The sequence below is a fragment of the Harpia harpyja genome, chromosome 6 (assembly GCF_026419915.1).
Source record: "Harpia harpyja isolate bHarHar1 chromosome 6, bHarHar1 primary haplotype, whole genome shotgun sequence".
NCBI lineage: Eukaryota > Metazoa > Chordata > Aves > Accipitriformes > Accipitridae > Harpia > Harpia harpyja.
The window spans coordinates 25,749,586-25,777,095 of NC_068945.1; the positions used below are offsets into that span (position 1 = coordinate 25,749,586).

Below are 27,510 nucleotides of genomic sequence, written 5' to 3' on the forward strand. Positions count from 1 at the left end.
CCAGTGTGTCCATGTCTCTCTTGTACTGGTGAGCCCAGAACTGGATCCAGCACTCCAGGTGTGGCCTCACCAGTGCTGAGCAGAGGGGAAGGATCACCTCCCTTGACCTGCTGGCAACATTCCTCCTAATACAGCCAAGGGTACCATTAGCCTTCTTTGTCACGAGGGTACATTGCTGGCTCATGTTCAACCTGGTGTCCACCAGTACCCCCAGGTCCTTTTCTGCCACGCTGCTTTGCAGCTGGATGGCCCTCAGCATATACTGCTGAATGGGGTAGTTCCCAGGTGCAAGACTGCATTTCTCCTTGTTGAACTTCATGAGGTTCCTGTCAGACCCTCTTGTCTGTTAAATAACACTTTTTTCCATTTTCTTAAAATAATTCCTCACTGTCCCACAGAACATATAGCACCGTAGCACCCCCTGAGCTACAAAAAGTGCTTCCTGTTCAGTGTGGTAAGATGAGGGAAGTTTGGCTGATGAAGTGTTTTCCCTGGCAGCATGTCCTTAAACACTTTACACTGGAAAAATGCAACCTTCAATACTGTATTGATTTTCTCACTACATTCACTGCATCTTCCTAGATATGCCTGGAAAAAAATCAATCAAAATAATCTTCAGCTATGACATAATATCCCCACCCCCACTCCAAATAAAAGACACCCTTTCTACTCAGCTGACTTCACAAAAGCACCACTAAGGCCAGTATCTTGCAAGAGCCTGAAGGTCAGACTGACTGGGTTGATGCACCAGGCTGAGTAACAGCAAGCCTGGAGGCAGAAGGTGCCACTTGCATGCACCCATCTCAGAGCTGGGCTGATAAATGGGATCAAATAGAACCAAATCCCACCACCACCCGGACTTAATGGCTGAGGATTCACTGTGGTGGGGAAACAGCCAGAAGCACACAGAAGGAGTCAGAAAAAAAAAAAGGCTGGGGGAAGTTGAAAAGGCAGTCTGTAGGTAATTCTGCCTCCCTAGAGCTTTCATGCCAGGTTTTACTATAAAAAATATCTGGCATCTAGAATATACTGATTGAAATAAAAAGAAATGTGAATTAGGCTTTGTAATGAATGACTTGATGGATTTCCAAAAGTATTCGGCATCTACTTGCTCTCACCAACTTCAATATAGGCACTATCTTCCTGAAGATTCTATCAGTCGGGTGATAAACTAACTTCAGGATCTTAAAAAAAAAGCAAGCAAAGTAAAATAAAACTAAACTACCATGCCACAGCACAATCATAAAGAGTGTTGTAGATCTGCACAAATTGTAGCTGAATTGTTCTGAATTGTATCTGACACTGATCTGAAAAGCAGTGCAATCTACATGATATAAGAATTTACAGCTGGAGGGATCTCTGTGAATGAAGACCAGCCAAATTCTTTGGTAGCTGCTGGCTTCAGGCAGCCCTTACAAATGTCTCAGGCATGGGAAACAGCCCTGGAAATTCTGATGTGTGAATCAGATAACAATAAAAATTGTTATTTCCTCAGATTAGATAAATAACTTCCTAGACACAGTTGATAACTAGTTTTCACAGCTTTTTCATTACTTTTTTAGTGCTTTGCTGCTTCTGTGAACACTAGAAGTAGCAAGATAGTTGATTTTTTTTAAATCATGCGACCTTTATTTAAGACAAAGCTAACAGAACTGCTGGCTTTCACGTCATTTCTAAACCAGAGGAAAATACTGTCACTATTTTAATGATGATCATATTACTAAGTTTTTTTGCAACACAAAGCATAAAAAGAGGGGGAAAACAAACAGTGTCGTATTGCTGGCACAGGACAGGAACTTTCCTTGATGCACAGTTTTTCTCATCACTGTTTTTTAATTTCACACATGGAGAACTTCATCCTACTATGAATTTTTGCCATGCCTCTTTCCACATTCATGACAATTGAGTCACAATTCTAGCAGCACTAGCACAGATCAGGGTTAGTTTCAGGATAATTTTTCCCATTTCACATTGACCATGCCTCACAACATCTAAACTCTTTGCAGGGACATCTGGCTGACCCCTTTCTCACTCTCTTGCTTCCAGGAAAGCAGTATCAATATCTTGTTGTTGAGATTGGCTTAACTGAATCATTGAGAAAGGAGGGGAATAGCAAGTTAGCTTTTAAATATGGGTAACATTCATGCCCGTCTTTAGCACACTGTATTTCTTTTTTACGGATAATAATAAAAAAAAGAATCAAAAGTGAGAGACCAATTTCAAGTAACCAAAGAGCCTGGGAGGAAGAAGGTGACTGTCACCTGTAATAGCTTCCTCAGGAGGAATGCCAAAAGGAACCTCCTTGCATCTCACTTTCAGAAAATCACTGCCTTTGCTCCATCCTTGTCAGGTATCCAGCAAACATTAACAGAAGAGCCTTATTTAAACGAAAACAGACTCTTCTGTTAATGTTTGCTGGATAACTTGTAACTTCAACCTTGAATTTAATTTTTTCCTAGGTGATTCACGGGTTTCGATTATACTGATATTTCCCCCCCCATAACAGGTAACTTTTCTAGATTCTGGTGCCTGAGTATTTAAAGAAATAATAATAATTCACACTGAGAAACAACTGTAAGGAGATGGGAATGTATATATTTTTGCTAAAATTACTTTTCTATTTCTGCTGGCCTTTGCTGCTGTTGTTCTTACTCATCACAGAAGCACTGGTGACTTTAACAGAATTCTGCCTCATCTCTCGCTTTATGAACAGATGATATCTTCCACACATACATGCAACAAGTCTGGATACAAACAGCAGTGAGCAAAAAGGTTGAGACAGAAATGGATGATTATCTGAACCTCTGGGTCCTGAATAATGTAGAGCAAATGCAGAAACCATGGAGCAAGCCACAACTGGAAAGGAAGATTAGGTATTAAAAAGGCAGAACAAACAAAACCTCCCAAATCAGCATACAGCAAAGGAGAATAACTGCAAATTAATTCTCATCTCTGTAGCAAAGTCTGTAACACAGTCTGACTGATGCTGATGCTTGTTTTTCTTTTTTTTTCTTTCTTTCCGAATCTTTCACCAATACACACATATACACAAAGGGCAGACAAGTGGGAAAAACCTCATTTAAGAATGCTTCTTCAAAACAGCTTCCTTAATAACAAAATTAATTGAGGGTGCCAAGAGTTAAGCCATGCTCCGTGCTTGGAACCAGCATGCTTTATACGGATGAAACTACAGACTGTTATATAAAGTAAAATGGATATTTTTTTGTCTCTACCATTTAGGTAACAAGACATTCAGCCATACAGCTTCTTCAGAAAAGAAATGGCCAAAAAGTAATTCACCTCCTGGGATCTTTGAGGATTATCTCCCTCCCCTTAGGTCTTTGGCTGGGTTTCCTCCACAAGGTTTCCATTCCTCCTTCCTTGCTTAGCCCCACCAAACTCAAACGGCCAGTTTCCATTTGGCTCTGAGTCCTTTTCTTTACTCTCATTTGAGACATTCTTAATTTTCTCCACTGTTTCTTGCTATCTCTAAAATGCTGAATGCCCTCTTTTGTTTTTCTCTGTTCATTTGTGCAAGATGAGACTGCAGAATAGAAAAGTCTGTGCAGTCTCATTTAGTGCTGTTTCTTGTTCCTTTGGGGCCTTCGGCGTCAACTCCAGCTGTTTTCAGTGCGGCAGTCAAGGGTGGAGGACCTACAAGAGTCAGAGCATCCTGGGAGACCTCACTGAGAATAAACCAAACACCAGCCTCCCAGTCCTACCTCTCCAGCAGAAGCAAAAGTGCAAGTCTTCCCTAGAAGATAAGCTTTTTTTTTTTTTTTTACCTTCCTGTCAGTGAATGAGTGAAAAGAGACACACAAGCTGGACTAGATAAAATGGCAGGAAGCCAGAGCTTTCTGCTAAAAGCTGACTGACAGGTAGGTCTGCCTAGAATTTGGCCAGTGGTCAAAAGCAACTCATGGCTGCCCTTCTCGCTTCACCTGTATGGAAAGATAAGAAAGATCAATTGCACGGTTTAATTGCTACTGAACTCAATCAACAAGCTCTTTACACTAATCCACCAGGGAAGATACAAATCCATGAAAATATTATCATTGCCAGCTTTTTAATTTTAGTAACTATGCAAATACATGCACATTAGCTGCAGCCATTATATGTTCTGGCAAATTTCCATGCAGCTCTTGGGGTCAAAGTCCAGAGGCATCCAATCTGTATTTTGCACGATGTCAGGATATTAAACAGGTGTCATGAAGACGCACTGTCCAGAATGAAAAGCAATACCATCTCCTGCATAAACACGTTATGTTGGATAGACAATAGCCTCAGCTCAGTGACAAAAGTGTACCTGAAGTGGGATTTTTTTCCCTACTGGATTTTGTGCAAGAGTCCTTTTTTTAAGGATGATGAAAGAAGGTAGCAGAACAGTTACAATGACTATTACTAACCAAGTGATGCCTGGCAGGTTACTGCAGTCTAAAACATTAGTTATCATGTGCAAAAAAATCCCCAACCAAAACCCAAAAATGGTGAGGGAAGGACTTCTCACTCTTTTAAGACTGAAAGATCTCATCTGTTTGTATCTAATACAAAACAGAATGTACTTCAATGCAACAGCCAGAGTTGCAGAAGATGATGATTTGTGGAAAGGATGTGGGAACGCAGCTTCCACCAGACCTCTAACATCCTAGTATGAAGTCAAAACACAGCAAATACAAACAAGAAAGAAGGATTCATTCTTATATTTAGGACAAAATCACTAGCTACTATCCGGCATCTCACCAGTAAAACCTTCTCTCTCCAGACCTAAACTTCTACTGTTTCTACCTTCAGAGCAAGAGTGGTGAAACTTCAACAGCTGAAAATGCTGCAGCAAGAAAGAGGCCATTAGTGGGTGGAACACACATCCAGCTGGTGGAATAAATGCCATATCCCATAAAGAATTACTAGTTGTCTTATTTTCAGCAAAAGTGAAGAATTTGCAGGAAAACAAATCATCCTCCATCCTGCAGGGTTGGAGGCCAGGTGAGTGGGAACTTCTTGTATTGCAATTATTGCTTCAAGAGAACAAAAATTAGATGAAGCAGCATTCTTTTCTCCAATGGTAAGTATTATACTAGATCAAAACTCCTGGGGACTAAAAAGCTCCAGGAACACATCTGGGATAAAAAGGATAATAAAGGATAAAGTGTATTACGATTATGAACAAGCAATACTAACAATAACCTAGTATAAGAAGCACTGAATGCAAAAGCGGGAAAAAAAGTATTATTTTTCTTTGTTACTAGAAAGAGATGTCTCTCAAACAATGCAGCACTAAATAGAAAAACAATCTGAAGAAAATAAAGACATTATTGGGAAAGCTGGGCTCCTCCAAAGCAAGAAATATTGAACCTGATGTTCATCACACCCGTGTAGCTTCTTGCCTAGGTTCTGCTTAAATATTGGTCAAATACTTCAGATAAGAGTGAATTTGCATGAGTGGTGTTTAAAGGAAGTGTCCATGTAGCAGGCATGTATCTCTTAGACTTGAAACTTTTGGTGTGAGGGCTAAGGCTACCGCTGTCACCCTAATTCCATGTAATCTTGTAGTTTCACCCTAAGGACCATCAGATAAAAAAGCAGGTACTCAAACTCCCAATCAGCCTGAATGCCCTTACCCAGGCTGAGATGGTTTCAGAAGACCTTTGAGAAGAGTGACTTCGCTTCACTGTGTGCTCATGCTATGTCAGATGCACAGCATGGCTTGTAATTTCCACTGCTGTGAAAAAGTGTCATACAAAGAGGTGTGCCCAGCTAAGATGAACATCATTTTTTACCACAAGAATGACCATTTCAGCCCAAGCCCTTCAGAATACTTTCTGCCTACACTGCCTGCTGGACCACTTGGTGGGAAGGAGCTCATATCTGAACTATCATGCAACACTTCCCTGAATTCCAGTTGCTTCTCAGAAACAAGCTAATGCCAAGTACTTTACAAATGATGAATTCTAACAATTCCAGCTCCCTGGTGGTGAACAAGGATATTCTTGGAGTCCTTCCAGCCTGCTATCTTTTTTCAGCTTATCAATCGGACACAGAAATATATATACTTCACTGCTTTGTAAATCTAAACATGAGGATCACTAAACATTTTTATAAGATGCTCACATCAATACCAATCCTGAATAGGAATGTCTTGAACAGGTCACTGCTGTTCTTCTATCAGTAATCAAATGCCCTACGACAGGGAGGTGTCCTTGTGAGCAAGTGAAAAGCCATTAAGATGTAAGACCAGAGTCATTATGTGTCTTCCCAGCTTTTTATCTGTTACAGCCAAGAAAAGATATTGTGCTGGAGCACAGGATGACCATTAACTCTCCCCAGCAAGTACAGGGGATATACAACCTATAACCCTTATGCAGATCAAAGTGTTAAATAATTTCCATATGTCCAAGGTTAGGACAGCAAAATGCTTTCATTTCTCATGGATGGATGATAGAAGTTCTGAGAAAGTAGTTGCTGTAATGCGGATACACAGCACAAACAATAGTTGCAGCAGTCAGTTCAAGATAATGCGTGTTTTTAACTTCTTTGTTTCCAGGGCACACTGGATAACTTTTGTCAAACTGAATAATTTTTGGAAAATCTTTTATTCATCTTTTTCTCATTCTCTGCTAAAAAAGCCTTCCCTGGAGGTGCAGCACATGTTGCTGCAATAAGAGTGATGTTGAAGAAGTTGAATGCCAAACAGGAATCCTTGCTATTGAAATGTCACAGTCAGCTACTATGATAAAAATGTGGGTGATGTCAGAGGAGGAGAGTTGGCTCCTTATTCCTTACTTCGCATATGTTACAAAGAGCAATTACCCTGGCTTTTCATTGGAGGTAGTACATACTGACTGTACTGCTTTTCCTTAGAATCAAGAAAAAGGTGGAGCTACAGAGAAGTCCACAACAGTTAGAGATAAGTTATAAAATTAACAAAGAATGCCAATGCTTCCAAAACACCAGCAACAGTAGGAAAGTGTAAGGGGTTTATAAAGCCAGGCATGAGGCTTTCCTTTGGAATAGCCAGTTGTGCAGTAGAAGCACTGCACAATATAACACAGTAGGCAGACTGGGACCCTTGAAAGATGCCTAGGAAATACTGCACCTTCCTGCATCATGCTGGGCTTCATCCCAGTATACCAAATTCTTACAGTTCCAAATCTTAAATTAACTGACAACATTTGTAAATCCAAGGAGAAATTACACAAAAATCTCCAAAAAGCTAGTCCACCTTCGGTATCTTGCCTCCTTCCACAGACAACGTCAGAGGTGAGGCTGCTCATGAAAGCTAGATGTCACTAAGCAGATCAGCAACGGCACCACGAGTCCCATTCTCATGACCAATTTCTGACCAGCCTCACCAATTTCCACAGCACTTCTTTCATCACCGCCTGTTTTGAATAGGCAGAAATTTAAGACTCAGTGTGATTTTACGTAAAATTACTTTTTTCATACTCTAGGCCCGAATAATAACGGAAAACACATCTAATAATAATTTGTAATGTTGCACGGCTTTTTTTGTGCAGAAGAGGGACCGGGAGGGCAGAGGAAGTACTGCTTAGGCTACTTAGGCTGCACGGATAGATTCTGACCACTTCACAAAGGTTCCACTGTGCTGGGGAGTTTGAATTGCTATCTGTTTCTTGGTGGATACTCATTTCCTCCCAAGCAGTCTGAAGGAAAATATCTTGGCTTACAAAACCTTGTCTGTTAATGTCCAGTCATCTGTACTGAAAACCATGGATAAAAGACCCTGTTCTTAGCATGGTAGCATTGTGTCACAACCACAAGCATATTTTATCACCTGAGACTTCACATCTCTAGTGTTCAATATGTTCATTAGCAAATATACAAAATCTCAATTATAATGTGGAAATTCAAGTCAAAAGCTAAGCTATGCAAGTTATGAAAATCTGTACAATGTTTTGATTATAGACTTTGGTTTTCAAATTCTTAAATTTTCATTTTTCTTTTAAAAAAAATCATTCTTTAAAAGAGAAAGGGAAAGAGCAGGAAGAAAGAGCAGTCTTTGCCTATTATTTCACTGATGTGCAGTAGGCCGTTTTACAAAAAGACAAAAGGCTGGTGAAATGCAGGAGCACTGCAAGCCCACCATAACATGTGACAGTATTTGACCAAAACCAGGTGCTGTAGAAACACTTTAATTGAAAATCTAACACTGTGTAAATGAATGTAAACATAAACAGATGCTGTGTTTCACATCCTGTATTGCATTAATAGCAATTAGATCTTGCATATGAAGTGGGAAAAAAGGAAGGAAAATAATGTATGTCTGCATTATAACTTTGCAAGTCTGCCTCTGAGGCATACAGTGAACTAAACAGATAATCATGCACTGCCCTTGAACATTATATAATCTGCATGCAGTGCAATGCAAATATAGTCTAACCATTATAATCCATGATAGTTAGTAGCCAGTCACTAGTCCTGTGAAAATAAATTGTTATGGATGGCTGCTTCTGCAACATCCAGCGGAACTGCTTGACCAGGAAGATGGAATGTTGAGAAGCCTGGCCAGTTTTGTTGTTCAAGGCTTTATCAACACTGCTATCATTGTTACGCCCTGCAGTTGATGTGACTAACACTAGGCTAATAATCTGTTCATCAAATATCATCTCTCATCTTCCCAATTGACAAGCAGGTCCCTCTCTCCCATCTTCAGCAGGTGGTATCTGCAGTTCTGTTGGAAGTATTTGTTTGAACATGGTTCCAAAATTGGTATATGGCAATGTACGATACATACAGCCTGACCAATGCTATCATTCATTGGAAAAGCTTCCACTGGTAGCAAAAAATTTCATGGCATTTGATTTGCTTTTGGTGTCATTTGTTGCACAGACACTTACAAACAGAGTATACTTTAAATGAGCTAGCATTATTGGGATATTGGCTTAGGGTAACTTGCATGGACAATACAATTTGTCAAACAGGACACTCGGTTGCTGTCTGGATGGTGAAGGGAGTCTCCATGGTAAGGCTCCTTGCAGGGGCATCTTAGTTGGATTGGGTGAGACTCCCTGAAACACAGTTCTGTCCAATTTTTATAATCCAGCTGGCCTGTGGTCCTACATGACCACTGCAAGACATGCATAATCCATCACTATAGATTACCTTAACCTACATACAAAACATTTCCTAACTATCTTAAGTATGTACAAAAGACTGTCCTACATGATCATTTCTACGCATGTAGAAACTGTTTCTATTGATTGTCTTACCCTTGTATGATTGATTAACTTTGCAGCAGGAACTGTCTGGGAATCTCTGGGACAACCAGATTCTCCACCCAGGATATTAATCAACACATTTAAGCATACAAATTGGTCTAGGCACAGCAGGGACTGCCTGGGATATCTCAAGAACTGTCTGAAATTCCCACTGGGACAGCTCCTGTAACCATCTGCCAAATACCTTTTGTGCAGATGGCCAGTAGTTCAGTCAGCCACCTAGTTTCAACTTGGTCTGCTGTCTCAAACCAGGCCTTTATCTCATCTACGCAGACGACTAGCCTGGGAGTTCCCGGACCACTTTGGGAATTAGTAACTTAAGTGGGAGTGCACACAGGCACAGCCCTGAGACCCAGCCATACTACAACTATAATTAAAGAATTAAACTTCATTTTTCTGCTTAAATCTCATAGCCCTTGCCCATCTATCTGACCAAATGATGTCAACGTCTGACCTAGTGAACTGCCTTCACAGTTCAGATGGAAGTGGCTAAGGAGTGACTCATCTCATGCTTAAGTAAATGCCTAAAGTTAGGTGATACTTATGCCACACATTATCCCAGCTTAGTTTTGCTCTCTGGATCACACCACTGATTTTGACTGAGCGTGCAGACTACATCAACATTTCTGATATGAAATCACCTAAGGCAGCACTGGTAGTGAGATTTGTGGTCTGCTGTTTCTGGGAACAGTAAAAGCTGGAATATTGTCCATATATGCAGCAAAGTATGGAGCTTTTCACATTTCACTTTCAGGTCAAATGCTCAGCTACCGCAAAAACGTATTCATCATCCCTACCTTCAAGTTCACCGATCAATTGCAGCATGTTTGTGGGCTGAACTATTTAAAGGACATGGCTTTTCTGCTTTACCAGTGGTGAAGAGACTACATTTATCTGGGCCACCAAGATTTACACACAGCAGAGCCGGCAACTGCTCATTCTACCTTCTGCTTCCCTCAGTTCACCTGATGTTGTCAGCAGTCTGTCAGGCAACATCTGGGAAAACAAACTCATCTCATCTGTATTCCACATATCACACATACAGTACTGCTTTATCAGCTGCTCCTTCTGCTCTGGGCCAATGCAGATCACAATGGGTTTAATTCCTATACTTCCTTGTGAGTGAACTGACATGAGATTCCAAGTTGAATAATGAAGTGTAGAAGCTAAGTGCTCGTGTTGCACATCTTCAATAGTTAGATCTGGAGTTTCTTCATGTAAGACTGAACTGAAAAAACCACAATATCCTGCAGCCTGATATTTGCAAGCCACAGCTATAATGGGTCTTTTAGATCAATGTTTCACGGGTATGTTTTTTTCTTTTATTTAATGTTCAAAGAAAGCAATTTTCAGTTTCCAGTTATTTTGTGGGATGCATTGCTGTAATAGCTACATCTACTGCATTAGGACCGAAGCTGAATAATACGACTAATGTGATCATATAAAGTGAAACTACATTGCAAGTAACTTTCCAGTTTGTAGGCACAGCCATATGTGACCACATAAATTTGGAAGAGTTATGTGTGGGCCATAGTGAGTAGAACAAGAATGAAGCCTGCAGCTATGTAACAGGTCAATTACTGGCACCATTATCAGCTGCCCACTTCAAGGATGCTTATTGCTGATTAGTACCTGCATGTAGCAAGTTTAGTTAATGGGAGAGAGTTGCACTTGCAGTACAGTTCACAATCTGAACAGCATCTAAGTTGAGGGAGAACTTTTAAGCACAGATCTCCCTTGTGGTTATTGGCAAGGCAATGAGGAGACAGGCCAAGTTATGTTGGAGGAGGTTACAAGTATCTTAGTAGAACTGGCTGTTAAAATCATCAAACTAGCTGTTTAAAAGAATACATCCAGCAAGCTCCCATCTCAACTGTGTCTGACCCTTCTCCTGGAAAAGCAGTTATCTTGGCTCAGCTCCACAGCCAAGTCTCCTCCTCTTCCCCCCCATCCCCTATCATGTGCCTCAAGCAAAGATAAACCTCTCTCTGCCCATCCTTTCCTGTGCTCCATCCCTCTTCCAAGCAGGCTGGTGTTAGTTTGGTAGCACCTGCCTGTAGGGAGAGAATGAGTGTGGGCTATTTGTGGTGCAGGATGAACATGAACAGCTGTGACAACCTTGCAAAAGGAAAAATAAGTCTTCTCTAAATTTTAAAAGGAACATCTGACATGCTTAATTCACAGCAGCAAAGTAGGTATGTTGGTTTGCTGGCCCTAGAAATTCTGGGATAATCAGTGGTGTCTTGTCTTCCCTTTCTTGCAAAGCATACAGTTCTCCTCTAAAACCTGAGAGAAAACACCACCTACTGCAGAGCCTTATTTTCTACACCTTCCTTCAGGACACCGGTTGCTCTAACTCTAAGCTAAACAGCAAGTATTTTAAGACCTGCAGGATATGTTAAGAAACATTGCCAAATATTTTAGTCTCCAAATTCTGCCTTTTAAAAAATTAATACTCTAGTGGAAACTGTTGCCTGAATTCTAAATAGCTACTTGAAAACAAAAAAGCGTCCATACTATTTATGGAAGATCTAACATTATGGGCTCCCTTCCACTGTTTGAGCAGGAACAGGAGCAGAAGCAGGGCTTTTCCCAGGACTTAAGGGCTTAAGTTAACTTGCCAGCTCCTGCTGCATTCGAAGTAAGAGGCTGGAAGCTCATACATATCCAAAGGGAAAAAAACAAACTTGAAATGAAATGTTTTCTGTAGCAGCTAAAATGTGTTCCAAAACAATGAAGCATTGGTGAATGAAAGCTAAGCATAAAATTCTCAAGCTATTGTTCAGTCTAAACCCTTTTAAATGTCAGCAATTGGTATTGATTACAGGTTTAAAAAAGAACTATGGAGGGTCATTAAAACTGAAACATAGTATGTACTGTAACACTGGATTCATAGATCACTTCGGATAAAAGTAGACTTTCTAGTAAACATTCCAGCATCACCTCTATGTTTTCCTAACACTGGACAGCATAATATAGCTCCCAAGAGTACAGGTGAAGTACATGAACCCAAAACAATCATTAAATCCTCTCTAGAGGCTATGTAGGAAACAAATGAGATGAGCTCCTACAGCTGTCTGTAAACAGCTCCTCTGTCGTCTTTGCTAAAACTTGAGAATGATCTGGATGTGAGCCAGCATCATACCTGGCTTTTTAAAACTCCATTTATATTTACAACTCTTTGCTGTCCTTTGGCAGTGTCTGTCACATTCACCTATGCTGAGTACTATATACTGGGTTTTTTGGCTACTGAAATCAGGGAAATTGCTTGGCACGCAGTACGATGAGCTCCGAGCAAGACTGGCAGACCTGGATAGATGTATTTATGTATCAATACCTTCATCCAGTAAGAAAGTGGTCCCCAACCTAAAGCCTATGGGTTCCATGCAAGACAGTCCAGTGTTGCTTTAGGTCACCAGCCATGTAAAAATTAAAGCTCACTGAGGAGGGAGGGACAAAACAAGGCTTTGCTCTGTAGCCTCATATCTGCGTGTTGTTTGGCCTATAAATCAGCAAGTTGGGGATCACTGAAGTAAGCTCTCTTGGTTATTATTTACTTAACTAGATTGGATCACACCCAAATGACCAGAAGGAAAACACTAAGAGGTCTGTCTTGCCCAGCTGAGAGGCTAATTAAGCACTGTAAAACCCTACAATTTGCAGAAAAGCACATGTAATATAGACATGTACAAGATTTACAACAAACCTCCTCCTTGCTATGAAGCGATAAAGAACAGAAGGGAGATCTCTAGCTAATTAGGTTAATATCAGCTTATGGCTTCATGTAAATGGACCAATAAAACAATAAAAACAGCTAGAAAAAATATTTTTCTCAAGGAACATTTTTTCCCTTTTCCATCTCTTTCTACAACTTTTTGTACTCAAGATTCTACAACATGGTATGCTTTGAATTTACCTCTTAATTAGCACAGCAATTTGCTAAATTTTGTTTTTTACTTGTTTCAGGGTGCTGTTCAGAACAGTCTGATATGTCATACAAATTATTGCCATCAACTCTAAATGCTAAAATCTGAATGCTTCATTCTAACTCCACAGCTAAAAAACGTGCAGCTCAAACTCAATGCTGTGCCTCCCTGATCTAATTTAAACTTTCTAACTATGAAAAGATAATTACTTTATGCTTTGAGTATGTGATTTTTTTTTCCCCTTGGAACTCTCCTTTCTTCATATTCATTCCTTTTGAAAGGGCATCCAGATAAAAAAAGGTAGCTATTTCAAGATCCAATACTGATACCTCGTCGGAGTGTGTGTACTTAGTGTTACACACCCATGCTTAAGGCATGCAGGGAAGTTGAGTGTTTCCAGTAACAGACTTGGGCTTATTGAACAAGATACTTAAGATTCCACCACTGCTACTAGAAAGAAGTATCCTTAGCAAAACATAATGTGATCAGATGCAATTCAACCTAGGCAGCCAGAATCCTCTTGATAGCAGGTAAAATTCTAAGCTGCTAAACAACATACTCCATTAGCAGAGAAACTGCACTGATTTTAGCCATTTAGTATCTTCTAGTTAAGTGTTACTGGTGTTACGATCATGTGGGTTAGAATTAGTTTTAGCCAGGGAGAATATTTTAGCCAGCAGTTCTCCCACAAGGCACCAATCCAGAGAGATGAACAAAAAAGAGATGACATGAAACCACAAGTGTAAGAGTAACATTTGTTTGTCTTTCTTTACCTTGAGCTCATCTGCATCATAGAAGTCTATGCGCACAGCAGGGACCATCCATGTCTGGAACAGAGTTGCCAGGATCTGTTTGGCAATTGCATCTGCGATGAGGTGGAAGTGGAGTGGGTTTCGCCTGATATGAGAAGGGAGAGAAATGCATTAGTTCAAAGGTTTCTAATTCCCTTACAAAGCTTTATCTTTGTCTAAGGTCTCAAGGTAAGGTGTACAGCATGTTCAGTGGAGTCCTGCTCTGTGGCCAAAATGTTGAGACACAATTTGAATAAACATGACAATAATAGAAATACTGGATCAGTTTCTGGGTGGTTGTAAGTAAATACAGCTCCTTTGACTTCAGTGGAACATGATGATTTATAACAGCCAAGGATCTGGTCCCTTCTACCGGCTCCTTAGAAGAAGGCCAAGTTAATCCCCCTTTGGGGACTTGAGCTGTGAAACTGATTGCTTTCAGTTTCTAGGTCAACCTGCTAATTTATCTTTGTGGCAAGAACAGTTGTCTGAGGAGAAGTAGGGGTGAAGGGAAGGTTAAAAAATAATCATTTGAATGAGGTGAAATTCCAGGACCGTTGAGTTTACACGCATCTCTTCTACAAAGCAAACTTGGGGTATGTCGTGGTTTAACCCCAGCCAGCAGCTAAACACCACGCAGCCGATCACTCGCTCCCCCCCACCCAGTGGGATGGGGGAGAAAATCAGGAAAAGAAGCAAAACCCGTGGGTTGAGATAAGAACGGTCTAATAGAACAGAAAAAGAAGAAACTAATAATGATAATGATAACACTAATAAAATGACAACAGCAATAATGAAAGGATTGGAATGTACAAATGATGCGCAGTGCAATTGCTCACCACCCGCCGACCGACACCCCGCCAGTCCCCGAGCGGCGAATCCCTGCCCCCACTTCCCCGTTCCTATACTAGATGGGACGTCACATGGTATGGAATACCCCGTTGGCCAGTTTGGGTCAGGTGCCCTGGCTGTGTCCTGTGCCAACTTCTTGTGCCCCTCCAGCTTTCTCACTGGCTGGGCATGAGAAGCTGAAAAATCCTTGACATTAGTCTAAACAGTACTGAGCAACAACTGAAAACATCAGTGTTATCGACATTCTTCGCATACTGAACTCAAAACATAGCACTGTACCAGCTACTAGGAAGACAGTTAACTCTATCCCAGCTGAAACCAGGACAGGGTATCAACAGCTGTCCTATGGGAACCCAAAATTAGATGTTTTGGGTGAGTGCCTTCTAGCTACTGGCATAGTGAATAGAACGGAGATTGTCAATCTCCCCACAACCTTGTTCCTAAGAGGGAGGGAGGGTTGAAGAAATGCAGGAAGAAAGAAAATATTTTACTTCAAACCACCAGATTTGGGTTCATCTCTGTAGTTAGAGGACTTGGGCTAAGTGAAAAGCTTCAAAACAAGATGAGTGAAGCCAGTATCAACAAAAGTGGCAAGGTTTGACAAAGTGTATGCATTTTTCTATAGTAATGTGAACTTGGAGATTACAAATTTAACTCCTTTAACCTTGCTTCTCACTTTGAGGGACAATAAGCAACAAAGTCTGATCTTTACTCAACTTCTGTGGTAGGAGTATGAAAACCTGCTAGTGGAAGTTAGTCGCGATTTGTAGTCTTCCATAATTATCCCTAGCTTAGGAACTTTCCCTGTCAGCAGAGAAGGACAGAGTTAGCAAAAGCCACTAAGAAGACAGATGGTTCATTTAAACTTTAGCATTGGCTCAACTTTTCTTCGATCCTGTTGTGGTTTAACCCCAGCCAGCAACCAAGCACCATGCAGCTGCTCACTCACCTCCCTCACAGTGGGACGGGGGAGAGTATCAGAAGGGTAAAAGTGAGAAAACTCGTGAGCTGAGATAAAGACAGTTTAATAGCTAAAGCAAAAGCCACACATGCAAGCAAAGCAAACCAAGGAATTCATTTACTACTTCCCATGGGCAGGCAGGTGTTCAGCCACCTCCAGGAAAGCAGGGCTCCATCACATGTAACCATTACTTGGGAAGACAAATGCCATCACTCCAAACATCCCCCCCTTACTTCTTCTTCCCCCAGCTTTATATACTGAGCACGATGTCATATGGCATCAAATCTCCCTTGGGTCAGCTGGGGTCAGCTGTCCCGGCTGTGTCCCCTCCCAACTCCTTGTGCCCCCCCAGCCTGCTCGCTGGTGGGGTGGGCTGAGGAGCAGAAAAGCCCTTGGCTCTGTGTAAGCACTGCTCAGCAGGAATGAAAACATCCCTGTGTTATCAACACTGTTTCCAGCACAAATCCAAAACACAGCCCCATACTAGCTACTGTGAAGAAATTTAACTCTATCCCAGCCAAAACCAGCACAGATCCCTAGGGTGGAATAGTGGAGTCCCATTTCTGTGAAATTTATAAAGGTAACTGAGCATACTTGTTAACTGGTATTTTTCATCTAGAAAGAGGAGCATGTAGTTTCAGATGCTGGTTAAAGTGGAAGATGACCGATGCTACTACATTCTGCTGTGTGAACAAGAAGTGAGGAAATCTGTGTTAGTTCAGGCCAATGTACTTCCATTAGACTTTTGGGCTTAACCCAAAAGACGAAGGTTATTTCTTTCTCCCTTTCCTACACTAATGAACAATATGTGCCTTTCTCTTTAATGCTACTCTTCTTACTTTGATGAGTAATACTGTTTCTCACTGAACGAAGTCCACAAGAAAACATAAAAATACATATAATGGTTCATAGTATCACAACACACTCTCAGCAGAAACAGGAGATTGTTGTGAGAAGCAATGTATGGCTGGATTTTGCAGTGTTAGAAAAACTGCACCTAAGATCCAGTCCAATACCTGGGGATGTCAGTGAAGCTGTTGTATTGGCTTCAAGGGCACTGTGGATCAAATTCCGTGCTTACAGGAAGAGCAGAAAAGGGCTGGTTAGAAGCCTTATATATGAGATAATCATAATGGTGGAATAAACCCACAGCTGATCTGCATTTTACAATATCCAAACCACTAAGTCACAACATGCTTTCCCAAAAGACAAAGGTCTTTCAATCTCCAGCTTGCCTGGGAGTGAAGAGGGGAGAGGGAAAGGCATAGGCTGCCAGCTGCTGAGCATCCCATTACCAAGCTAAAGGGATCACAGCAATTATATCTGTTTCACCAGCCCAGCAGGAGAGAAGAGGACATCCTGGCTCAAGCAGATTCCGCAGTAACCGGGCACCTCGCCAAGAAAAAATCGGGAAATAGCAGTGATCAGGAAATACATTTCATTAGCAGAGAAAAGGCCAAGAGAAACAAAGTACAACGCCAGTGGCTTTGGGTACAGGCAAAGCAGTATCTCAAGGCAAATAGGTGTTGAATGTCAACACACACATTCCACACAGGTCCCTCTGCTTAGCAGGGGCTGAGTCTGGTATCTAGTAGGACTATTTCCCAGCTGGTGTTCTTTAGTAATTCTTTTTTCTTTTTTTCAGGGTCATTGATCTATATTTTGCAAAGTAGAATAAGAAGAGTAAAAAATCAGTTAAAAACAAGAAAGCTACATCTTCTTTCAAACCATCATTTAGTTAAATGGAATTGATATAAAATATTTGAAGATGAACCACAGTAGTTGAAAAGAAAAAATCTGATACAAAGACACTCAGATGTTCAGTAGCAGTTTATACTTATCTGAATGACCCAGAGTGTATGAAACTTAAATGGGAACAAGTGGGTGACATTTTCTTCAGTTCAGCTCCTACTGGGAAAAAGAAAAAAGGAGTAGTTGTACTCCTACACAGAAATCTCTTTCGAGTTGTTAGCCTCATGGTAAAGATTCAGCTGGAAGGAAAGTATGTGTCAGAGGCAAAGCAGAAGATTATCACTTACAAAAATATATCCCCAAAACAGAATAGTGACCCGCTGACATCTACAACTAAATGTGCATCAGCCACAGAAAATTTTACTCCAGATGAGATTTTAGTTATGTGAAAAGTGAGGTTTAGCATGGTGCTAGAAGCCAACAGAGCACAGACTCAAACGTGGAAGACCTTCTGATGGTAACAGTACTAGCATACACACAGATGACATCTTTTACCTCTTCTGGTGTCTGCAATATGCAAAGCCTAAAAGATATGGATTGCTTCAACGTGTTTATGAAACAAGTTCAGAAGCTTAAAGATCAACCAGCATCCATTGAAAAAAATGCAGAAGAGATTTTTGTAGGATGAGAAATCTTTCTCCAAAGATATGAGAAAGGGTTGTCATCATTATTTGCCAACATGACTGAATCACTGGCTGTAAGAATTAGGGATGACAATCAGGATATTGTGAAGGATTCCACTGAAAGCTACATTTCATTAGACTCAGATGTTTTGCTTTACCATTTCGTGTCAGTGAAAGCTATTCTGTTCTTCAGACTGGTCTTTTTCAGGACAGAGACATTTTGGGATACGAGGCTTATAAAACTGAAATCAAACTGTGTTCCTCCTATTATAAGTTAAGGGATAGCCATGTGGAGAGCTATCCTTCACAGGCATTTAGCAGCTACAGTTTAAAAAGTTTGGGAAAGGTAGGGGGAGATACCCAAGCCTTCCAGAGGGAGGCTTGAGAGTCCCTCGCTTGGGTAACAAGGAAGGGTGACATGGCCTTTGAAGAAGTTTAATCAGCAGCTGAAGACATTGAAGTTTGCTAGTGGAAGTCGAATGGCATGAAACTGGAAAAATATGATGCTTTGGTTAAAGAAAAAACTGACTTCTTTCTGTTGTGAAGGTAGATCAAGTTATGAAAAGGATGTCAATGCTGTGTTTTCCTGCAACAGCAGGGGAGTTAATGAGATGACCCAGCAGGTTCCTGCTGATTCCCTGAGCCTCAGGACTTCAGTGCAGGACGTCTTTCTTGGGTTGAAGGGAACCTGGAATCAAGTCTCAGAGAAAGTGACGACCAACACAAACCTCCTCTTCTCTCTTTCCAAATATGAGGTGGACTTCCTTGGACTTCAACTTCTCTAACCAACTCAAAGCACAGCTGTGTGTTGTGTTTATTTTTAATGTATATGTTATCCCATATAACTCATTTTCCACTGGGCACATCAAGGAATTGAAAGAACCACACATGGTAGAGACTGGTTATATCTTGTACTGCTAGAAAGCACAGTATAGTGTAAATGGTGACAGTATATGCAACTATGGAATAATATAGGTCAATATATGACAATTTTGACAAACTTATCTTACAAAATCAACAGGTTTTGGAAAATTCCTGGTATTCCTGTGAATTCATATGTTTGGAAGTCAAGGTTTCTAGTGTCCCAGGTTTCAGAACAGACAGCCCTTGAACTCTGAGCCTCAGGTCTTCCAGATTCCTCACTATAGAAGCAGGGATTGAAACAACCAGAGAATTTCTCCCAAGGTCCAGAAATCACTTAATCTTGTTTACCTCAAAGACTCTAAACTTCTGAATTTTTAGAAACTACAGCTTTTCACAGTTTCTGCTACATGGAAAATGCTGACACGCTAATGTTTTAATGCGGAAGAATATAATTTCAAAATATGGGTATTTCCCATCAAGTGGAAACTCAAGGTTTTAACCGTTCTATTTAGAAAACTGCAAATCTTCATATATTAAATTATTTCCACTTATCTTGAGATCAGAACACTATCTGACAAAGTAAACCATATGTAAAGAGCCCACATTTATTTTCCTAAATTGCTTTCCTCAAAAGTGAATGAAGAGGGATTCTGGCCAAGATTTTCAAGCATGGATGCTTAAATATAGGCTCTTAGGCCTAAATATAGGAGCTTAAATGAATGCTCTCATTTTCAGAATTGCTGAGGCCCTATAAAGTTTAGTAAAATGAAAAGAAGTCAGTAATTTAAAAAGTCAAGCTATGAATTTAGGAGCCTATTCCGAGGTACCCATTTCTATTTTTTTTAATCATGATGTCTTATTTTTACATTTCAAAACTTCTTATTCTTCATCAGAGTTTTGATCTGCTTGCTCAAGCATTTGTGGCCCATTCTTTTCTAATAGCCACTGCCACAGAGTTAAATACAAAAATCTACAATTGAAAAAGGGAGTAGTGAACCAAGACTCACTCTTCCCTTCTCTATTATTCCATAGCTCAATTGTTAGCAATTCAAAAAGCAGCTGCTTGGTTGCACAGTTCTCTCTCTGCAACAGAGGAATTTTATTTTCTAAGAATATAAAAAGGTCAGTAGCCCAGGGGGTTTATTTCCAAAACCTATACTTTATTAAGGGAAGCACAACAAGGTAATACCTTTTATATCTGTAACAAATGGTTACAAGAACTTCAAACAGAAATAATAAAAGGCAGCTTGGAAATTTTTTTTTTCCTAATGCCCATATGACAATCCCTCTCACACGGGGAGAATTTTAATGTGAAAATCATTACAGATTTTTCATACCCCTTCTCATCCAGGATAGATTAAAATGCTCCCCAAACTGTTGGAGAGATCTTAAAGATGCACTAGCTGCCTCATTCACGGATCTTGTTTTGTGTTGACTTATATAAGCAATTTGGGAAATAATAAGAGATTTCATGGCTAGATTTTTTTTTAAACATTGCTTTCTCCATTATGCCTCCATTGTTAGGACTGCTAGAAAATACAAAAAGAAGTGTGTATTATTGATGCATCTATATGGATCAGAGAAACCAGTTCATACTTCATAGTTTTTGCCAAAACAATCTCTCACAAAATAGACTCACATGTTAGAAAAGTTGGAAACAATGACAGAGGTTTTAAATTCTTGAATTAACTCCATTAAGGCAAAGTGGTCTCCATGGAATACAGCCATTAGATTACATAAGCTTTAATAACCAGCCAGTGTTGACTTGTGACTCTTGCTTGGAAATTACATGTCATCCTTTTTTATTTAATTTAGATTTTCATTTGGTTTGCCTTATTCTACTTGTTCTAAGAAAAAAAGTTTCTTATTCATACAGCAATCTACAACAGTTTAATATCTTAATCTTAAAAATGCTTAGACATATGCTTAACTTCAAGGTTACAAGCAACCTTCTTAAAGCAAAGACGCTACTTCATATTAGAAAGCATTTGTCTAGTTGACTGGTTTTGTTTACACCACGAAACCCCATCACCATTGCTATGCCACTGTTGCTGTAGGACAGATGGAGCGTACAGCTAAAGAAGTAAGCATGACTTCTCCAAAGAAGAGGGACTAACATGGGGGAGGAAAGCCAGTATTAGCTGGCACAAAAGAGAAGTTAATTTTTCATAGATTCTCAGGTTGACCTAACTGCCAGCAACATGTTATAATTGTGTAATGCTGGCCTTTCTTTGTTCCCAAATGAAACATGGTGTTTAGCATGTCTTTGGAAAAGATAAGAGTACATTAAAAATAATTTTAGTTCTTACTCAGGTTAAGACTTACCTAAGTAGAGACAGAGATGATCTTTGCAATATGAAACTATAACTCATGGGCTATTTCTGTGGCACTCTAAGCTTTACAATTTTCAGAAATGGAGTAAAACATTGAAAATGACCAATGTAACTTGGACCAGTACTTGCAAAAGTTTCGAGAACAGTTATTAGCCACAGGACACTGCTTCAGTTTTGAAAAAGAAATGCAGATACTTTTTGCATACTACTGTATGCACTGTTTCCAAAAAAACAGCATTTGCATTTTGCTTTGCCCATTTGACCCAGTAACTTTAATTTTTAGCCTTTAGTCTTCTGCTTTGGAAAAACTAAAGTTAAGTTGCACTCAGGGCACACTAATATGAGCTTGGCTGTGTTAAACTGGCTCAGAGAGAATATTTTTTTACCCCTGCAACAGATTTATAAAATCTGTCATAATTAGGAACTAGATGCCCAAGAGAGGAAAGCAGGAAAGTTGCAGACTAGGACTAAGTACTCATTCTACAAGCCTCCCTCTGTGCAGCATTGCTAATGCATATTTATCAGACTCTGCAAACCCCGCACTATTCCAGCTTTGCTGAGTCTCCTCCTGAGAACAGACTGACATTTATGTTAAACTGGGTGTTAAAAGCTGCTGGGATTTTGTGGCTTGAGTATACGTTTTTTAAAGACAAAACTGGAATCAAGCTCTTTTTCCATTGGGAATGAAACGCATTTCTGAACTATGCTGTTCTTATAAGGAATCAACATCCCTTTCCTCTCCTCTTCCCACTCTCTGGAACCTGAAGACAGATATAGTTTCTCAAATGGTTTGAACAAGTAGCTTGTGTAAGTCTCACGATATATATGGTATGACTAGAACCAGAAACTTGCTTTTTTAGAGCTGGGGAGAGCTGAAATGTTCAATATGCAGGATTTACTGTATATTCATGCAAGAGAGAAGAGACAGCACACTCCACCTATAGAAACTCCTATAGTTTTTATTCTTAATGACCCAGCACCCCTGCTGTTTTGTGTCTCTTTATCTAGCACACTAGCTCAAAGTTGGGGGTATAACAAATATGTTAATGCATGGAGGGAACATGATTAGAGTGACATGGCCTCCTTTCCTCAGAATTTTCCTATTCGAGAAGTAGGGATTCCCTACAGAAGTAGGGAATTTAAGTATCTCTTTTTGTATCAAAATGCACAGCTAAAACACACTTTAATTACTAAACTAGATGCAAATGCTAATAAAAACACATGACATCTCCGTGAATTCCAGACAGATTCACTGAAATCAGTGCTCTTACAACAAACACCAAGCAATATGCAGCAGGAACAGGCGAGGATATTAAGTGTGGTTGTCTTGAGGGGCCAGTTGTTTAACCAGTAGATTGTATTCAGGGTGTTGCAGGGCAGGATTGAGGTGTAATGGTACAGCTGCCCAAGGAGCACCCACACTGTGCCTGGCTACATAATAACAGTTGAGATTTCTGCACAAGCTCTTTCAATTATACAATACACTCACACTCTTGTTCCAGGCACATTCTGCACCTGCTCTATCAGGTTTGGTTGAACATTGATCATCAGAAACTTCAGAAAAGGAAAAAAAAAATCTCTTGGACAATATGTTTGCAGGTAGGTTCGTTCTGTTCTTGCAAAGCTATATTTGAGATGGAATGTGGTGACCCTACAAATGAAGGACCAGCAGCCTAACTTTAGAGATTAGGACAGAACGAGCAAACATCTTCTCCATTGGAAACACGCAGTCCTTTCAAATGTCTGTTTTGCTTGGCTTATTGGACAATGCCAGCTAGGATGCATTCCCTGGTGCACATTTAGGTGTTAGGAGACATCTCCATGTCTATTTTCACTGGTGACCCTCAAGTCAGATGGTGAACTTGCTACTGATGCCAGGAAGCATCTACTATCTGAACCAATCATCTCCAACTCTCCTAACTCATTCCCTCCTAATGCAGTATCATGACCTGTCTCCATCCTTCTTTCCTACAATTAAATAGACCCTAGCAACCAAAAGAAGCCATCTTTCCAATCATCATAATTTTTGAAGTGCGTACTAGTCTCCAAGATAACATTGTTTGCATATGGCAACCAATGCAAGGAATATTGGTCCTAAATCAATTTTCAGCTGAGTTTGTTGTTTGTTTGTTGTTTATTCTCCAGGCTTCTTCACCACTGCCACTCACAAGATAAAGTTGCAAGAAAGGAGCATTTCTGAGGCGCAACCCTCTGCACATGTAGCCATAGCATCAACAGATGCTTAAGAAGCCTGTGTTTTCTAGAAGATATGGAAGAAATGTCTGTAAGAAGCTCTGTCTCTTCTTTGAGAACATCTTCCCTTTCTAGTGAACAATTTAGTGCCTAGTAAGAAAAGCTAGTTCTAGGCAGGAACCAACTTAGCTTTGTCTTTAAGTATGTTTTGAGCAAACAAGCGAGATAGGTTATCTGGAATGTAACTAACTGTACTAAAGGTTCATTAGCTATACTGGACTTTATCTTGATCACCTCTGCTGAGCTAGACAAATCCTTTGAGATGAGCAGTACTGCTAGCCAAACAGCAAATATGTTCTTGACAAGGGCAGAATCCACCAGACTTAGAAATACCAGTGTTACTTCCCTTTGTTTTGGCTTCATATTTTTAATTTATTATATTTCCAAATTATATAATTCTGCCATTATATGGCAGAATTGTTTATAAGTTTGCTAATTGCTCAGATGAGTGGCTTATGTAAACCGGACATTTCCTTTAAGTAACACAGAAAGAGATTGTTTAAACCTTTGAGCTGTGAGATTCTTATTATTTACAGAACATTTGGAAACCTACAGAATATTACAGTCTTCTCAAAATGGATGCAAGTACTAGGGGAGAAAAACATTGAGAAGGTAACCACTAGGATAACTCATGTCAGCATAAAAATGTGTATTTGCAAGAAATCCCTTAGAAACAACAATCAAAATAGACAAAACGCCCCACATCCTTGCAATATAAAGCCAGTTTACACTGAATAATTCAGAAGTCTAATCGGAAATAGATATAGTTTTAAAATTTAACAGGATTTTAACATTCAGAAAAATTATGCACAGAGAATGATATAGGTTTTTACTGTTGTTTTGCTTTTGTTATGTTTATTTTAGCATTGTTTTTCTGCTCATAGCCCTCATCTAACACGAACATGCTACTTCTGGAAAGACTTGCAAAGGCTACGTGTTGATAGTGAAAGCTGCTCTCATATTTTGGAGAATTTCCCCTCTCCACCTGCACTCTAGCCAACCTCTTAAACTATATTTACTGAGTCTTTTTCCACATTGCACAAGGCAAGCATTTACATTCTTTTACAAAAAATGGGTAAAAGATAAAACAGTGTACTAAAGCCATTGTAAGGGAGTGATTACTAAGACAGTTCCAGCAGAGGACTGGAGGCAAACACACGGAGCAAGGTGAGGGACTGGAATGCCCTACTCCAGCTAGCTATAAGAAGATACTAGCACATGACATGAACAAGAGTCATCCTCCCTGGTATAATATTACCATTCCATATAAAGCAGAGTATTGAAACTACCTCCTTAGTAAATTCCTTATACTCTATGCATGTTTTATTAGTCTATTTGTCCTGTTTGAGTCAAACAGTCTGATCACCTCCGTTTTAATCCACTTTCTGCAACACTGTTGGAAAACATCTCTGAGAGACATTACTAAACTGGACAAGGGATATACACATATGCCAACACACAGTTTAATACCATTTCTCTTTTTCTGGAGCTGCTGTTTAAGGGAATTGGTTATTTTGTCTTCATTGTACATTTATGCCTCTCGATTTTGGGATCTAACTGCACTCCGTGTGTTAAAAGCAGGTTGCAAAGCCTTCTGAGGGGATGCAAGTAGCCCTTCTAAAGCCAGAATAAATGATCTGACTTTAATGAAATAATACTGACTATAGAAACACATTTATTTTAAAAAATAAATGTCTAAATGGGAAGCTGGGATAGTCAAGTAACCAGTGTGTATGTGTACAGCTTTCAAATTACCATCTACACCTGTGCCATAAACTGATACCAGAAATAGGCAAAATGAATACAATGCTGTTATTACTCTTGTTATTATTTTACAACATTCAGGAGTGTGCAGATGCTTTACAGTGCTGATAGGTACTGTCCCTATTCCCACAACACAACGGGGGCAGCAGGTAGATCTCTGATCCCTTTAATTCACTGTAGAAATCTTTACACAGGTTAATCTCTTTGTGGTGGTCATAAATTTCATGCTTCCTTCCTTCCAAAGAAAAAGCAACCAGGGAAGGGAATCTGACTTTCTTTTGAAGTAAGAGAGTAAATGTAAAAAGAGCTTATTTAGCCATAATCAGATATACAACATACAAGAAAAGAAAGCTACCTTTACCTGTGAAATAAGACAGACTTGACAAGTGTGACAACATCCCGACTGGCATTGTACCCTGCACAAACAATGGCGACGTGGATGGTCTGTGGGAGAAAAGGAACAAAAAGAACAAAAATTAAAGCCTGCTCTGGTGTTCTATCATTCATTAAGAAGAGCACATACATGACAGTGCTATTATTTAGTGCGGCGATTGTTAAAGGTTTGAGGGGGCGTTTTGCAGCTGTTTGCAGCCCACTTGAGGCAGTTTGTTAAAAACATCTTAATTGAGTTATACACCATTATCATTCCAAAGTCATTACTATCCCTAAATTACATCAGATGTCTGAACAGAATTGCACTTATTAGCTAAAAGCATATGTGTGTGCGTGTGTACACATACATACCCGTTCAGCAGCACAAAATTCTGAGTATGCAAACATGCAGACACTTTAACCTTCTGAAGTTTAAAGTTATGTCTGATAATTAGAAGCAGACATGCTTTCAGAAATTTTGCATTATTTCCATCTTAAGGACAGCTACTAAGGAGAGGGAAAGCAAGTTCTAAGTTTAAAATGACGTCTGATAATTAGAAGCAGACATGCTTTCAGAAATTTTGCATTATTTCCATCTTAAGGACAGCTACTAAGGAGAGGGAAAGCAAGTTCTGATGGATGAGCATGAGTGGGAATATTGGTTTGCCAGGGGCTGGGTGCATCCCAGTGATAAGATAGGACATGAGCTCTGAAAGCAGGTGGTCGCTTCCCTGCCTGTGACTACCAGTATGGGCTGTACTGAGTAGTGTTAATGTGAAGTTAAATACAACCCCCCACACACACATTCTCCCCACCCCAGCACCTTGGTAAATTATCACTTATTCTGCACCTTCTTGCTTCCCTTTTAATATGAGGCAGAGGTTTACTCATCTCTTCACGAGGAAAGGGAAAATTGAAAAGGCGCTACTAGTCATTATTATTAAGGTAGTAAGTAATAATTTGAAAAATGCTGTTAAGTTACTCTTCTCTGGTTTTAAAATTAGCCGTTGCTATTCCCTGGGGACAAAAGAAAATTAATCTTAGCAAGTTTTGTCTCCAGCTTCTGTATTTTTCTGTTTCTTAGTGGTCACAGAAGTGAAGCAGAGTTCACCATGCTGACAGCACAAAGCTGCGGCTGGGGACACAGCTGTGAAACTGCAGGGAAGCCTCATTTGGCTTCCATTTGAAGCTTGGTTAGCTGGTTTCTCACACACACTGCTCTCATTTCCCACAGAAAGCCCACTACGCAGAGAACAAATGAGGAATTCTGCCTCCTCACATAGTCATAAATTCCCAAAGTCTGGCTTGTAACAGAAGCAGATTTACACAAGAGGTGGCATGCGTTGGGCATGTCTAAAGAGTCCATAGCCCCATCCATTAACATCGCCTGGTACAGGGCACTATTTGAATCATATAATTGCCAAGTGGCTGTGCCATTGCGCAAACCCCACATGAAGATCACAGCTGCCTCCAGCCCTAGTGTGCCTCACAAGCTGAGGCACATTGAAGATCTGAGGTTTTAAGAGGACTTGAATTAATAAGGCAACTGTCTGTCCAGAGAGGTGTGAGAAAGAAAAGATATTGCAGTACATTTTGGAAACAGCTCTGTGAGGTATCCAGCACTTTAAATTTATGTTAAAGTCAATGGGAGTTGAGCATGTTCAGCACTTTGCAAAAATTGACTGTTTCTCTCTTGTGATAACAATAGGGGAGAAAAGAGGCTGCTTATTAACGACTTTTATTGCAGCAGTGGTTTGTACCATATTTATGGGCAGGGGTTCCT

At 40.1% G+C, this 27,510-nt stretch overlaps 1 protein-coding gene across 4 annotated transcripts in view; it reads right to left on the reverse strand.

Annotated features, from left to right (window-relative positions):
- LARGE1 (LARGE xylosyl- and glucuronyltransferase 1) overlaps nt 1-27,510 on the reverse strand; it is a 300,311-nt gene that overhangs the window by 129,022 nt on the left and 143,779 nt on the right. For all 4 annotated transcript variants that reach the window (XR_008235525.1, XR_008235524.1, XM_052789429.1 and 1 more), the window contains exons 4-5: nt 25,717-25,799; nt 13,936-14,059 (exon numbers count right to left, since the gene is read on the reverse strand). Coding sequence is in view for 2 of the 4 variants with exons in the window: in XM_052789429.1 (XP_052645389.1) it covers nt 13,936-14,059; nt 25,717-25,799 (207 nt within the window). In the remaining 2 variants the exon portion in view is untranslated. The remainder of the gene's footprint in view (nt 1-13,935; nt 14,060-25,716; nt 25,800-27,510) is intronic.